Below are 14,143 nucleotides of genomic sequence, written 5' to 3' on the forward strand. Positions count from 1 at the left end.
GATTAAAAGTAGTGTCACTGTGACGTCACTGTCATTTCGACTCTGACGACTGCAAAAATTCCATTTATCAACAACAAACGAACTATTGCCTCTCGTGTTTCCATAGCAACAGTTTAGCGCAGGCACCCTAAGCGTGACGTCATCCGACGTTGCCGTTCCTCCACGAACAACCCGGAAGTGTAGCTTTGCGTTAGCCTGTTCGGCTAACTCATTCCGTTTGCTGTAAGACGACATGGAGCCCGGGTTTACTGAGTTTCACACGTTGTACTGAGTCGTGAAACTTCCAGAAAGCGGCTTCACAGCCCGGAGCGGAGCCGCAGGCTGTCAGACTGACAGGTTAGTGTCCTAATGACAAACATCTCCGTCGACCTGCGCTGTGTGGCCAGTTAGCTCGAGTTAGCCTTAGCTACTAGCTCCCGTCAACCTGTTAAACAGTCTCACACCAGGTTAACTTGCTCTTCTTTCTCCTGCGTGCGGATTTAAAGTGTTCAAACAAGGTTACTGGGGAGATGTCAGGTGCTGTACACTGCGGTGTTGGTTAGCTCTGTGCTAATGTGGACGGGAGGCTAACAGGGAGGTTGTCCTCCATCAGACCAAAGAAGAAATGTCACAGGAAATGTTTAAATTCAACACATTTATCTTTCATTTCACCAAGTGAACAGTTTGTCTGAGCAAAACGATCAGCTGGTAACTATCTGCGATCTGTCAACATGTCAGTCTGAGTCTGAGGGTGTGAATGAAACCAGTCCTCTATGTCCAGTACATGTCCTCTAGGTCCTATCCAGTCCTCTATGTCAAGTCCAGTCCTATATGTCCTGTCCTCTGTGTCCAGTCCAGTCCTCTATGTCCAGTCCAGTCCTCTATGTCCAGTCCTATATGTCCTGTCCTGTGTCCAGTCCTCTGTGTCCAGTCCAGTCCTATATTTCCGGTCCTATATGTTCTGTCCTCTGTGTCCAGTCCAGTCCTATATATCCAGTCCTATATGTCCTGTCCTCCGTGTCCAGTCCAGTCCAGTCCAGTCCAGTCCTCAGTCCTCAGTCCGATCAGTTTCTTTAAGCTCCTCTGACCACCTGGTTAATATGTGATGAAATTTTCCCAAACTGAACATTTAATTTCCTGGTTTGTTTGCTAAGTATTCCAACATGTTTCATCCTATTTACTGGGTTAGGATTAGGGTTAGATCCATGAGTTTTACATTCCTCTGAACATTTTCACACTTTATCCATGTCAAGAAGAAGTGAGATCTCCAACATGAATTGACGCTGTCATCGATTGTTTTGTATTTCTGTCACAGCAGAGGAGAAACTTCTTTATTGGCAAGGAAACAAAGTTTGAGTTTTCAACCGCTGTACTAACGATAACAAGTGTTTGATGGACAGACACTTCATTGATCCTGGAGGGAGGGAGTTATCAGCTGCTGCTCTTTCTACAGATGTAAGCACACTGAGATGAAATCACTTTGTTTAACTGACGACACGAGAAAGAACCTTGTTTATTCGTGAGCGTGTGAGAGATGTCTTCCAGCGCTGACTTTATTTTCTCAGAAGCTCATTCAGTTCAAACATTGAATATCAGCCCTGACCAATAAAAAGGGAACTCTTTGATCAAATTGAACACGGACGTCCGTTTGCACCGTCACTAACTGACAAGTCTGTTAATCTGATGAACTGTTGCTTCACCTGCTTTAGTCCCTCTGCAGCGTTTCTCCTCCGTCCCCCGTCCCTGCTGTGCAGTTTGATGCTTCAGTTTGTCTCTAAAACACAAAACTGAAGCTGTAGAAATGTTCCAGCGCCTCTTTTCCTGAGAGCACAGAACCTTCTGCCTCGTCTGGGTGGAGTTCAGGCCTGTGCAAAAGTTTTCGGTGGGGGGGCTTGAAGTGCTTCCTGTCCATCTTGAAATACCATCAAGGACATTTTCTGCTTTTCAGCAGAGAACAAGAACCTTCAGAAACAGCCAGCGGCATTAAGGAGCTTCAGCTTGTGATTGTGTGACGCCCAGGGCTCTGATTCCACCATTCTGAGGACTACAAGGGATTATATGAAGAGACTTCACCCCTCCAGAGGATCTGAGAGGAGTTCTCCACGTCTTCAGCCGCTTGTCTTCAGATTTCCTGAGACGAGCAGCAGGAAGAGCTTTGAGCAAACAAAACCTGCAACAGGGCAAATTCCATAGTTTGCTCACATTGATCTACTGGATTAACCGTCGATCCTTGAAGAGCAGGAACAGCCTGCAGTCGGCAGGAACAGCCTGCCGTCGACAGGAACAGCCTGCCGTCGGCAGGAACAGCCTGCCGTCGGCAGGAACAGCCTCTAGTCGGCAGGAACAGCCTGCAATCAGCCTGCAGTTGGCAGGATCAGCCTGCAGTTGGCAGGAACAGTCCGCAGTCAGCAGGAACAGTCCGCAGTTGGCAGGAACAGACCGCAGTTGGCAGAAACAGTCAGCAGGAGGCGGGGCTCAGTGCTGCAGCTCAGTCTGGCTGCTTCTGGATGGAAATGGTGAGGAAGCTTCTAGACTGTAACTTCTGGACCGCAGGACTCCTGGATCAGTTTGGGCTGGTGGTCTTGATGTGGGTTGTTGTAGAAAGAGAGAAATCATGCTTGACTAACCTCCTTGTGGAGATTCAGGGATCTGATGTGGGTCAAAGGTCATGCTCAGGGAGTCACAGTGTGGGATTCCAACTTGCAACCCTGCGATATTACTTGTCCTACCTCCAGACCTCCGCTGCTCAGCACCGGGGGAATTAAAGCTGCTCTTCATGAGGCCTTTACTGACTGTCTTCCTGTACAGCTGCCTTGCTCAGTGGTCTGTGGAAACCTCCTCAGCTCAAACTGAAGCTTCATTCTTACACGTTGGACTAAATGAAGCTCTGACGCTTCCTGAATCACCCGTATTGTAGACGTTACAAGTGGCTGTTCGGCTGTTCGGTCTTCAGAATTGTGTTGAACGTCCTCAGTTTACGAATGAAGACAAACTAATCATGTGCTGCTCTGATTGGCTGGATTTGCCTCATGTGACGTGCGTCGGTGTTTCCTTGCAGTGCAGCGTGTCTCCTGACTGCCAGTTGGCTCTCGTGGTCCTTCAGAGTCCAGGTCCCCCTCAACATGGAGTCCATGCTGAACAAGCTGAAGAGCACCGTCACCAAGGTGACGGCCGACGTCACCAGCGCCGTGATGGGAAACCCTGTGACCCGGGAGTTCGAGGTCGGACGGCACATCGCCAGTGGAGGGCCCGGTCTGAGCTGGAGGATCTACAACGGCACCAAGAAGTCCACCAAGCAGGTGTGTGTGTGTGTGTGTGTGTGTGTGTGTGTGTGTGTGTGTGTGTGTGTGTGTGTGTGTGTGTGTGTGTGTGTGTGTGTGTGTGTGTGTGTGTGTGTGTGTGTGTGTGTGTGTGTGTGTGTGTGTGTGTGTGTGTGTGTGTGTGTGTGTGTGTGTGTGTGTGTGTGTCACTGAGCTGGTCCCATGTCTCCCTACAGGAAGTGGCTGTGTTTGTGTTCGATAAGAAGCTGGTGGACAAGTACCAGAAGTTTGAGAAGGACCAGATGGTGGACTCTCTGAAGAAAGGAGTCCAGCAGCTCACCAGACTGCGTCACCCTCGCCTGCTGACGGTGCAGCACCCTCTTGAGGAGTCCCGGTGATTAACACACTCCAAACTCCCGCCGCACAGGAAGTGGGAGGAGCCACAGGTTTTCTGCAGGAACGGCACTGCAGGACGGCGTTGGTCCGGATTACATGTTTCAGTTGTTTGGATTCTTTAGTTTATTTAGCTTCATTCAGTTTATTTTGTTTTGAATTTCCTCTCTTGACTTTATTTGATTAACTTCAGCAACTAAAACTTGGAATTAACTTTAGCAGCTAAAACTTGGGATTAACTTCCATCCATAACCCAGACTGATTGATCCTGGTCTCTTAAGACTTCCTGTGGATCCTCATGGTCGACATGTAGTTTTGTGGAGTTTCCATGTTTCCTCTGAGCGCTGGTCTGATGTGTTGCTCTTGGTGACGTGTTGTTGACGTGTTGCTGCAGTTGACATGCTGTTGACGAGTTGCTGTAGTTGACATGTTGCTGACGTGTTGCTGCAGTTGACATTTTGCTGACCTGTTGCTGTTGCTGACAAGTTGCTGACGTATTGCTGTTGCTGACGTGTTGCTGACGTTTTGCTGACCTACGGTTGACATGTTGCTGACCTGTGGTTGATGTGTTGCTGTGGTTGACATGTTGCTGCGGTTGACGTGTTGTTGAGATGTTGCTGTTGCTGACGTGTTGCTGACATGTTGCTCACGTATTGCTTCTGCTGACATGTTGCTGTGGTTGACTTGTTGCCGACATGTTGCTGACACGTTGCCGTTGCTGACGTGTTGCTGCAGTTGACCTGTGGTTGACCTGTTGCTGACGTGTTTCTGACGTGTTGCTGTTGATGCAGTGTTGCTGACCTGTGGTTGACGTGTTGCTGTGGTTGACATGCTGCTGACCTGTTGCTGCGGTTGACGTGTTGATGAAGTGTTGCTGATGTGTTGCTGACATGGTGCTGTGGTTGACGTGTTGCTGACGTGTTGCTGACGTGTTGCTGACGTGTTGCTGTGGTTGACGTGTTGCTGACATGCTGCTGTGGTTGACGTGTTTCTGACGTGTTGCTGACATGCTGCTGTGGTTGACGTGTTGCTGATGTGTTTCTGACGTGTTGCTGTGGTTGATGTGTCGCTGACGTGTTGCTGTGGTTGACGTGTTGCTGACATGGTGCTGACGTGTTTCTGACGTGTTGCTGTGGTTGACGTGTTGCTGACATGGTGCTGACGTGTTTCTGACGTGTTGCTGTGGTTGATGTGTCGCTGACGTGTTGCTGTGGTTGACGTGTTGCTGTGGTTGACGTGTTGCTGACGTGGTGCTGATGTGTTGCTGTGGTTGACGTGTTGCTGACGTGTTGCTGACGTGCTGCTGACGTGCTGCTGTGGTTGACGTGTTGCTGACATGGTGCTGACGTGTTGCTGACGTGTTGCTGTGGTTGATGTGTCGCTGACGTGTTGCTGTGGTTGACGTGTTGCTGACGTGTTGCTGCGGTCCGCCCCTTAGAGACTGCTTGGCGTTCTGCACTGAGCCAGTGTTTGCCAGCCTGGCCAACGTCCTGGGCCAGTGGGACAACCTGCCCAGCCCGGTGCCGTCCGACATCAAGGAGTACAAGCTGTACGACGTGGAGACGAAGTACGGCCTGTTGCAGGTGAGAACCCAAAGGTTTCCCTCAGTACACTTTAAACCCTCTGCAAGGCCTCCGTCTTACTCCTCGTCATGTGAGTTTATAGAAATGAAAAAACGGTGTTGAAATATCCTGTAGTACCAGATATTTCCTGTCATTATCACAACTTCAACTTAGAAAAATGACCAAAACTTGTTAGTTTGTATTTTAACTGCAGAATGAGATGGACAGTATCATCATTGTTGATTTTCTTTGACACGTCTCTGTGTTGGTGTCTCTGTCATCTGTGGGGGGGGGTTACACACACACACACACACACACACACACACACACCGAGTCTCCGTCGTTCTGTGGGGTGTGTGTTCACACACAGATCCTGTTAAACCAGCTCACTACTTTAAAACACTGTGACCCTCTCAGTGTTTCAAACTCTGCTGAAGGCTTCGCTCTCTGAAGTGACTTTCCAGGATGTTTCAGGCGTTTCTCAGTCCCGCTCAGCTGGATTGCTTGATGGAGGTTGAAGGAATGAACCGCCGTCGTTTTAGAGGAAAAGACTTGTGACGTCGCTCGTTACATCAACAGTGAGTCACTGAGTCGTTGCAGCGTGAAACGCTTCCAGTGAACCAGTTGCTGGGAAAACACAACGTGTCTGAAACAAGAATGATGAAACAATGACGTGAAGAAGTTCAGTTTTTTATAATGAATAAATAGTTTAAGTTGCTGTAATCTGACACCACGCCACGCGGCGACCTTACAATGTCTTTACCTTTTACAAGTGCAAACCGCCACAGCAGCTCATGAACTGAGGAGTTTTAATGGAAAATACTTGATTCTTCGATTTTTACTTCACTTTTCGATTATGGGAGAAAACCACGGAAGCGCCTCAGCCTGGACTCAAACCAGGGGCCCTCTGGCTGTGAGACCAGGGGATGAACCACTGGTTGATTAAAAAACATTTTTCAGCCTTTCAACAAATCACCTCAGGCTCATGTTTCTGTGCTGCGGGAGGAATCTAGAGTAACTGGAAGAGTCGGCTCCTTCAACCTGGACTCCAACCAGGGACCCTGGCTGTGAGGAGACAGGACCAACCACTGCACACTTGTGATGCTGAAGTGACGTGTTGATCTGTGGTTAACGCTGGTTTCTGTCTGCTCAGATCTCGGAGGGTTTGTCGTTCCTGCACAGCGGCGTGAAGATGGTTCACGGGAACCTGTGTCCCCAAAACATCATCCTGAACAAGAGCGGAGCGTGGAAGATCATGGGCTTCGACTTCAGCATCTCATGCGCCAACGCCTCCGACGCCCAGGTTGGCTCCACCCTGCCGGGTTTCCTCCACCCATCCAGAGGTTTCCTCCACTGACCCTTCACCTTCTGTCTCCTCTTCAGCCCAAGTACTCCTGTAAAGAGTGGGAGCCCAACCTGCCCCCCCTCTGCCTGCCCAACCCCGAGTACCTGGCCCCCGAGTACATCCTCTCCGTCAGCTGTGACTCCGCCTCCGACATGTACTCGCTGGGCGTGGTCATGCACGCTGTCTTCAACGAGGGGAAGCCCGTGTTCCAGGTCAACAAGCACGACATCTTCAAGAGCTTCAGCCGCCAGCTCGACCAGGTAGGAGGAGGAGGTGGAGGAGGTGGAGGATAGAGGAGGAGCAGGTGGATCTTCCAAAGAGAAACATAGAAACGTGATTTGATCAGAAATAAAGCAGTAACTGTGACGTTGGTGTGTTTAGTCCACCTCCAGTCCAGGGTTGAGAGTTTCCTGCTCTCGCTCTGCTTCCTGGAGGATTTCTCCTCTCCAGTTGGCCGGGGACAATGTCTGTGGTTGGCCGGGGACAATGTCCTGGTTGGCCGGGGACAATGTCCTGGTTGGCCGGGGACAATGTCCTGGTTGGCCGGGGACAATGTCCTGGTTGCTCCAGCCCTATTTCTGTCAGACATTTAGAAAAAGAACATCTGCCTTCACTCTTTACATGAAGCTTTTATTTTGGTGACGGTTCTTCCAGCCTGAGTTTGGTCCTCATCAGAGCTGCTTGTTGTGGCGCTCAGTGCAGATCTCAGTTCAGCCTCTCGTTGTTCTTCAGCTCTTCTCTGATTGGTCAGCTCCGTCCCAGTGCCTGCAGGTGGAGATCACCTCATGTCTTCTGTCCCCTGCAGCTGAGCAGCATGAGTCCCGCCGTGCTGAACAAGATCCCCGAGGACGTGCGGGAACACGTCAAGATGCTGCTGAGCGTCACGCCCACCGTGCGGCCGGACGCCGACCAGATGACCAAGGTTTGGCTCAATCATGTGACGTCCTGGCATTTGGGGGCGGAGCCAGTGCAGTAAAGCTGTTTGTGGTCGGCAGATCCCGTTCTTCGATGATGTGGGCGCCGTCACCCTGCAGTACTTTGACTCCCTCTTCCAGAGAGACAACCTGCAGAAGTCTCAGTTCTACAAAGGGCTTCCCAAAGTCCTGCCCAAACTACCAAAGGTAGGCAGGAGCAGAGTACACTTACTTCAGGAGTACTTTGTACAGTTAGACTTTGTACCTCATTAACATCAAATTCAGGCCCCGTTTCCATGACAACGGTTCAAGTGAAAACATAGTATTTGTGTTTTTCTTTCAGAAAAGTTTCATATTTACACTGCAGCTTTTTTAAAAACGATGACTTTCCATGGAAACGGCAGAAACACTAAAAGGATGTAGTTTCCATGTTGGTCCACTAGTGGGTGCTGTTGTCAGTTTTAGTACTGAAAGCACACACACACACACACACACACACACACACACACACACACACACACACACACACACACACACACACACACACACACACACACACACACACTCACGCAGCAGAGAACAATGAGCTCCAAACATGAACAGTGGGAGAACATTCTAGTGGACAGATGCTCTCTCAGCTCCCTGTGGTTCTGAAGCGACTCTTAGCTCTCTCTGGTTCTGAAGCGACTCTCTCAGCTCCCTCTGGTTCTGAAGCGACTCTCTCAGCTCCCTCTGGTTCTGAATCAACTCTCTCAGCTCTCCCTGTGTCGCCCCTCAGAGAGTGGTGGTGTACCGCATCCTGCCGGCTCTGACCTCGGAGTTCGTGAACCCGGACATGGTTCCCTTCGTGCTTCCCAACGTGCTGCTGATCGCTGAGGAGTGCACCAAGGACGAGTACATCCGCCTCATCCTGCCCGACCTCACGCCGGTGTTCAAGCAGCAGGAGCCCATCCAGGTACACACCTTTCTGATTGGCCCACACCTTACCCTGCTGGACACGCCCACTCTCTCCAAAACGTCCAAATCACCTGCTGCTAAAGTCTGTCTCTGTCTGTCTGTCTGTCTGTCTGTCTGTGTCTCTCTGTCTGTCTGTCTGTCTGTCTGAACCAGTTTGAACTAAACAGCATTTTTTCTTTATGTCTCTTATTCCTTCCACGCTCCTTCAGGCTAGTAACATGGTGAGTCTGTCTGTCTCTGCTGAATATGCTTCAGTCACATCTGTGTGTGTGTGTGTGTGTGTGTGTGTGTGTGTGTGTGTGTGTGGAAGAGGAACTAAACCCACTGACGTTGTCGCCTCTGCTCTTACGTACTCGGTCGTCACTCCTCACTTCCTGCAGGTTAACAGGTTTCTGCTTTTACTTCCTGTGTCTGATCAATTAAACATTATCTTTCCTCTCCAGATCCTCCTGATATTCCTACAAAAAATGGACCTGCTACTGACGAAAACCCCAGCGGAGGACATTAAGAACAGTGTGCTGCCGATGGTGTACCGAGCGCTGGAAGCTCCTTCAGTCCAGATTCAGGTAGCACAAAACCCACGGTGGGCGGCTGATCAGCTGTTCAGCTTTTTAAGATCATTGACAAGGTTTTTCATGTTGAGATTTCACTTATTCACATATTTAATAGTGATGCACTGATCCATGTTTTTTCACTTCCGATCCTGATACCTGAGTTTAGATATCTGCTGATACTGATACTATTCTGATAGCAGAGCTGTTTGCTTTATTATTATTATTATTATTATCATTATTGTCGACTTTATATGAGGCTGTAATAAACTCCTCTCTACAGTAAAGTATGAAATGTACTAAAGTATACATGTACTCTCTCAAAAGACAAGTTGAGGTTAGTATCAGGACAGAAAAGGAAGCAGTACAAAGTATTTTAGCTCCATGTGGACAATGTGGGGGTCTGCGTGACGTCATCATCTCATAATAAACTAGTTCTATCTTTAGAACCTCAGAATGACTTTATTAATTCCTGTGGAAATCCTTGAGCAAGGCAGCAGCAACACAATGTTTCCAGCTCTAACGCAGCTCCAACCATTGGGACTATTTTCAGAGAGTTTAGCGTGGAGTAGGACGCAGCTTCACGGAGGTGTGAATCGCCTGCTGACAGCCTGGAGGAGCTGCTGTTCATTGTTCTGATGTCGGTGCTGTTCTCCTCCGAGTATGGAAGAGAATATGGCTCAAAAATCAATTTGAAATGTATTAACAGAAATGCTTTTTCATTTTCAGATTAAACTAAATTTTCTTCGACAAGGCTGCTTATTCTGTGACTTCATGAAAATGAAAAAGAAAATGATGATTAAATGTGAAGTCAGATTGAATTTTGATCCTTTTGGAGTGAAAAGACAATCCCCTCTTTAGGTTACAAAATGTTCATCCTGAATAAGAAAATTAAAATGCAGTTTGGATGATGCATTAATAATTTCATTCATGAGTCAAAGTTTGCAGCCAGAACCTTGAAATGAAAAATCCTTTCTGCTAATGTATTTTAATTTTCAAATTTGACCTTTCAAAATGAATTTTGGTCTCTATTTGCTGGGGCATCTTTTGAAAATTAAAACTTAAAAGCCATTTTAAGGCACAGAATGAGCAGTCTTGTATAAGAAAATGAAAACGCAGTTTGGATGATTGATCATTAATTTGTATTTATGACTCAGAAAATGCAGTTTAATCTGAAAATGAAAAAGTATTCCTGTTAATACATTTCAAATAGATTTTTGAGCCGTATTCTCTTCCATCCTCGGAGAGCTGGAGTTTTAAAACGCTGGCGTCTGGCTGCAGAGCGCCGCCTCGCTGGACTACGGCTTTGCTACGTTTCTGGACAGTTGTGACTTTTGTCCAGGATTTACTGCCGTCGGGTCCATAAACACTCCCGTCTCACCTGCTTCGTCACTTCCTGGTGTTTAGTTTTTAGCACAAACATCAGAGCATTTCCGCCCGATCCTCCGTCAGCACCATGGTTGAGACAGGGAAGTGTGACTGACTGTCCTTCTGTCCTCTGGCCGAGCAGGAGCTGTGCCTCAACATCATCCCCACCTTCGCCAACCTGATCGACTACCCTTCCATGAAGAACTCGCTCATCCCTCGCATCAAGGCGGCCTGCCTCCAGACGTCCTCGCTGGCCGTGAGTGTCCGCCGGCTCTCAGGTCCCGGCGTTAACCTCCCCTCCTCCTGAAACGTCCTCCACCCGTGTGCCTGTGCAGGTCCGGGTGAACTCTCTGGTGTGTCTGGGGAAGATTCTGGAATATCTGGACAAGTGGTACGTGATCGACGAAATCCTGCCGTTCCTGCAGCAGATCCCCTCCAGAGAACCAGCGGTGCTCATGGGCGTTCTGGGTAAATCCTCCTCTCCTCCGCCTCTGCTTCCTGTGTGAGTGGGTGGAGGTTCACTGAGGTTTATCGCCTTCTTCTTCAGGGATCTATAAGTGCACCTTCAGCCACAAGAAGCTGGGGATCCCCAAGGAGAACCTGGCCACCAAGAGTCTGCCTCACCTGGTGTCTCTGAGCATCGACCACAACCTCAACCTCAACCAGGTGCAGCAGGAGAGCCAGGCTCCACCTACACACAAGAGCAGCAGCTCCACCCACACAAGTTACTGTGTGTGTGTGTGTGTGTGTGTGTGTGTGTGTGTGTGTGTGTGTGTGTGTGTTCATTATATAGAAGTATATTGAAGCTGAGCGACACACACACCTCTGGCGACACACACACACACACACACACACACACACACACACACACACACACACACACACACACACACGTCCTCCTGCTGCTACACTGGCCGGTGCTCTTGTTTGCAGTTCAACTCCTTCATGGTGGTGATCAGAGAGATGCTGAGCCGGGTGGAGGCGGAGCACAAGACCAAGCTGGAGCAGCTGCACATCATGCAGGAGCAGCAGAGGCCAGTTCAACTCCGTCGCCCTGACGATGTCCTGGAACCAGGAATCAAACTGATTCAACATCTTTCTGCTCCTTGGTTCATTTTCCCTGCAGGAGTATCAACATCACAAATCCAGGGAGCCAATCGGAGGAGGCCAAGAGCCCGCCGAGCTCGACCAATCAGGTGAGAGTTCAGCCCCCAGGCGCTGGTGGCGGCGAGCGTCAGGACGGAGGCATGATGTGCGTCTCCTCTTTCAGATGGACGATATCTTCGGCAGCTCGGGGGTCAACGGGAAGGAGAACGGATCAGCAGCAGCCAGCTCACAGCCCAACAGAGTAATCACATTACATCTTGCCTCATAAACACACACCTAGCTCCTAGCATGTAGCCACTTTGTTTATGACACCCCCCCCCCCCCCCCCCCCCCCAGGTGTCGCTCACCCTGGAGGAGAAGCAGCGATTGGCTAAAGAGCAGGAGCAGGCGGCCAAACTGAGGAACCAGCAGCCGTTAGCGCCACAGACCATCACACCCGCGTCCTGCAGCAACACACAGGTACACACACACACACACACACACACACACACACACACACACACACACACACACACTCACACTGTTTCCTGTGACGTTGCAGACGAAGGATCTGACCAGCAGCCTCTTCACCAACATGACGTCTCTGAACAGCCTGTCGTTAGCGAGTGGGGCGCGAGGCACCGCCCCCCTCCCCTCCTTCCCCCCGCCCGGCCCCATGGCGCCCCCGGTGGCCAACGGCTTCAGCATGGGCTTCCAGACGATGGGCATGCGGCCGGCGGGTCCGGGGCCGTACGGAGGAATGGCCGCCGCCACCAGCACGCCTAACTTTGGAGCTCTGACGCAGAATCAAGGGCCGTCGAGCAAAGCGCATGACCTGTCGGCCCTGGACAGCCTGTTCACCCCCAACCGGCCCAAAGTCACCCTGAACCAGATGGGCCCCAGACCCCCGGCCCCGGCCGGCGGTCCCTGGCTGGGCCCGTTTGGCTCGGTGCCTGGCGCTCAGACTGCAGCGCCGGGGATGGGGGCGGGGCCTGGGGGCTTCGGGATGCAGGCCAACCCCTTTTTCAGCCCGCAGAACTTCTCGCAGCCCGGCGCCGCCCCGGGCGGGAACCCCGGCGCCGTCAAACACAGCTCGTCCGTCAACAACGACCTGAAAGACTTGTTTGGGTAGAAGATTCTTGGTCTCACTTCGACTCGCCGCCCGAAGAGAAGATTCACTTTTTAAAACTGTTTGTACTTTTAATCCGATCTGCTTGAAACTGGGACTCTGCTGGATTATTAACATCAATCACATTTCTACTGAGTTGATGGACGACTTCTTCCTCCTCCTCCTCCTCCTCCTCCTCTTCCTCCTATTGCTGCAGGTTTCCTACAGTTTTGTATTCGACTCTGATGCTTCAGACCAATTCCAGTTCCCGTCACTTCCTGTTGCATCACGAAACGTTTCACTGCTTTTCCAGGCTCCTTTTAGTGACGCGCAGCATCGGAAGGAATCAAGGAGGCCTTGAAACGCTTCCACTGAGGAACCTGATCAGGTCCTGATCTGGGTCCTCCCGGTCCTGATCTGGGTCCTCAGGGCGAGTCGGTAGCAGCCCGTCTCCATGGTAACAAGTGACGCTGCAGCATCGCAAACACATTTTTTGAAGATCAGGTACACTCGAGATCCAGTTTTCCCAAAGTTATCAAGCATCTCGCTACAAAAGCTACATGCTAAAAGTAGCGTTTCCAGCGTGATGCTAACGGCAGTACACATGGTAAAGCTACATGCTAAAGGGCGTGGTTATGTTACATTGCTACACAATGAAAACCGTACGTTGGTCAGTTTACGCTGCCGTTGGCGTCGGAGTGGAAATGTTACATGCTAACAGCCGTACACACGGAGCAGAGCGCTACGTTTAGCATCTAGCTGGAAAAGCCACATGCTAAACACAATGCTATGCTTCGTGTGCACTCCCGTACAGCTACATGCTACCAAAGCTAATGCTAAAGGGGGCGTCTGCTGTTGTCTTACCACGGCACCTGTGGAAATCTGTTCTTTGGGTGTTAGCGCTCCCTACTCGTCTGTCTGTTCCCTAACCCCTCACCTGACCTCTGACCTGTTCCTTAACCCCTTACCTGTTCCCTAACCCCTTACCTGTTCCCTAACCCCTTACCTGTTCCCTGACCTCTGACCTGTTCCCTAACCCCTTACCTGTTCCCTGACCCCTTACCTGTTCCCTGACCTCTTACCTGTTCCCTGACCCCTTACCTGTTCCCTGACTAGTGTTCCCTGACCGGTGTTCCCAGAGTGTCACGCTCCCTCCCTCCTTCCCTGTCAGTCTGTTTCCTCGGGCGACTCGCTCTGCTGTTACCGACTTCGACCAAAACCGTTTCCTACCCATAATTCCTGGGTGACGTAGTGACCAATGGCTTCCTGTGATCTTCCTCCAGAAGCTCCTCCTCCTCGGTTTATTATGAAGATTCTATATTTTGATTCCAGCTGAACTGCGCTGGACACAGGAAGTGTAAATACAAACTTATTTCAACTTCCTTCATGTTCTGGTTACGAGGCCTTAGATGAGTCCTGTGCAATAATCCTGCATCCTGATTGGCTGCAGCAGCTCGGTGGAGAGGTCGTGACCTCTGGGGTTTAGAAGCACCGCGGTCACGCTGTGTCTGCTGCTCATGATTGCTGTTGACATGTTGGATTGTATCGTCATGTTTGGTTTTTCTATTAAAACGTCTCTGTCCATGACGAGCGTCTCCGTGTGGCGCCGTGTCCTCCGTT

General features: G+C 50.3%; 1 protein-coding gene across 2 annotated transcripts; it reads left to right on the forward strand.

Moving 5' to 3' along the window:
- Window positions 1-144: 144 nt before the first annotated feature.
- On the forward strand, window positions 145-14,110 carry scyl2 (SCY1 like pseudokinase 2). Of its 2 annotated transcripts, XM_080491948.1 has the most exons (18): window positions 145-336; window positions 3,038-3,278; window positions 3,476-3,633; window positions 5,071-5,215; window positions 6,348-6,497; window positions 6,578-6,799; window positions 7,345-7,461; window positions 7,535-7,660; window positions 8,232-8,408; window positions 8,854-8,976; window positions 10,472-10,585; window positions 10,665-10,797; window positions 10,877-10,995; window positions 11,263-11,363; window positions 11,456-11,525; window positions 11,600-11,677; window positions 11,773-11,895; window positions 11,978-14,110. In XM_080491948.1, the coding sequence occupies exons 2-18, from the start codon at window positions 3,102-3,104 to the stop codon at window positions 12,545-12,547; spliced, it is 2,703 nt and encodes a 900-aa protein (XP_080348074.1). In that variant the 5' UTR covers window positions 145-336; window positions 3,038-3,101; the 3' UTR covers window positions 12,548-14,110. The 2 variants fall into 2 exon arrangements, with proteins under 2 accessions (XP_080348074.1, XP_080348075.1); XM_080491949.1 differs by lacking the exons at window positions 145-336; window positions 3,038-3,278; window positions 3,476-3,633; window positions 5,071-5,215 and adding an exon at window positions 6,250-6,261.
- The last annotated feature ends 33 nt before the right edge of the window (window positions 14,111-14,143 follow it).

Source organism: Lipophrys pholis, assembly GCF_963383615.2.
Source record: "Lipophrys pholis genome assembly, chromosome: 22".
Classification (NCBI taxonomy): domain Eukaryota; kingdom Metazoa; phylum Chordata; class Actinopteri; order Blenniiformes; family Blenniidae; genus Lipophrys; species Lipophrys pholis.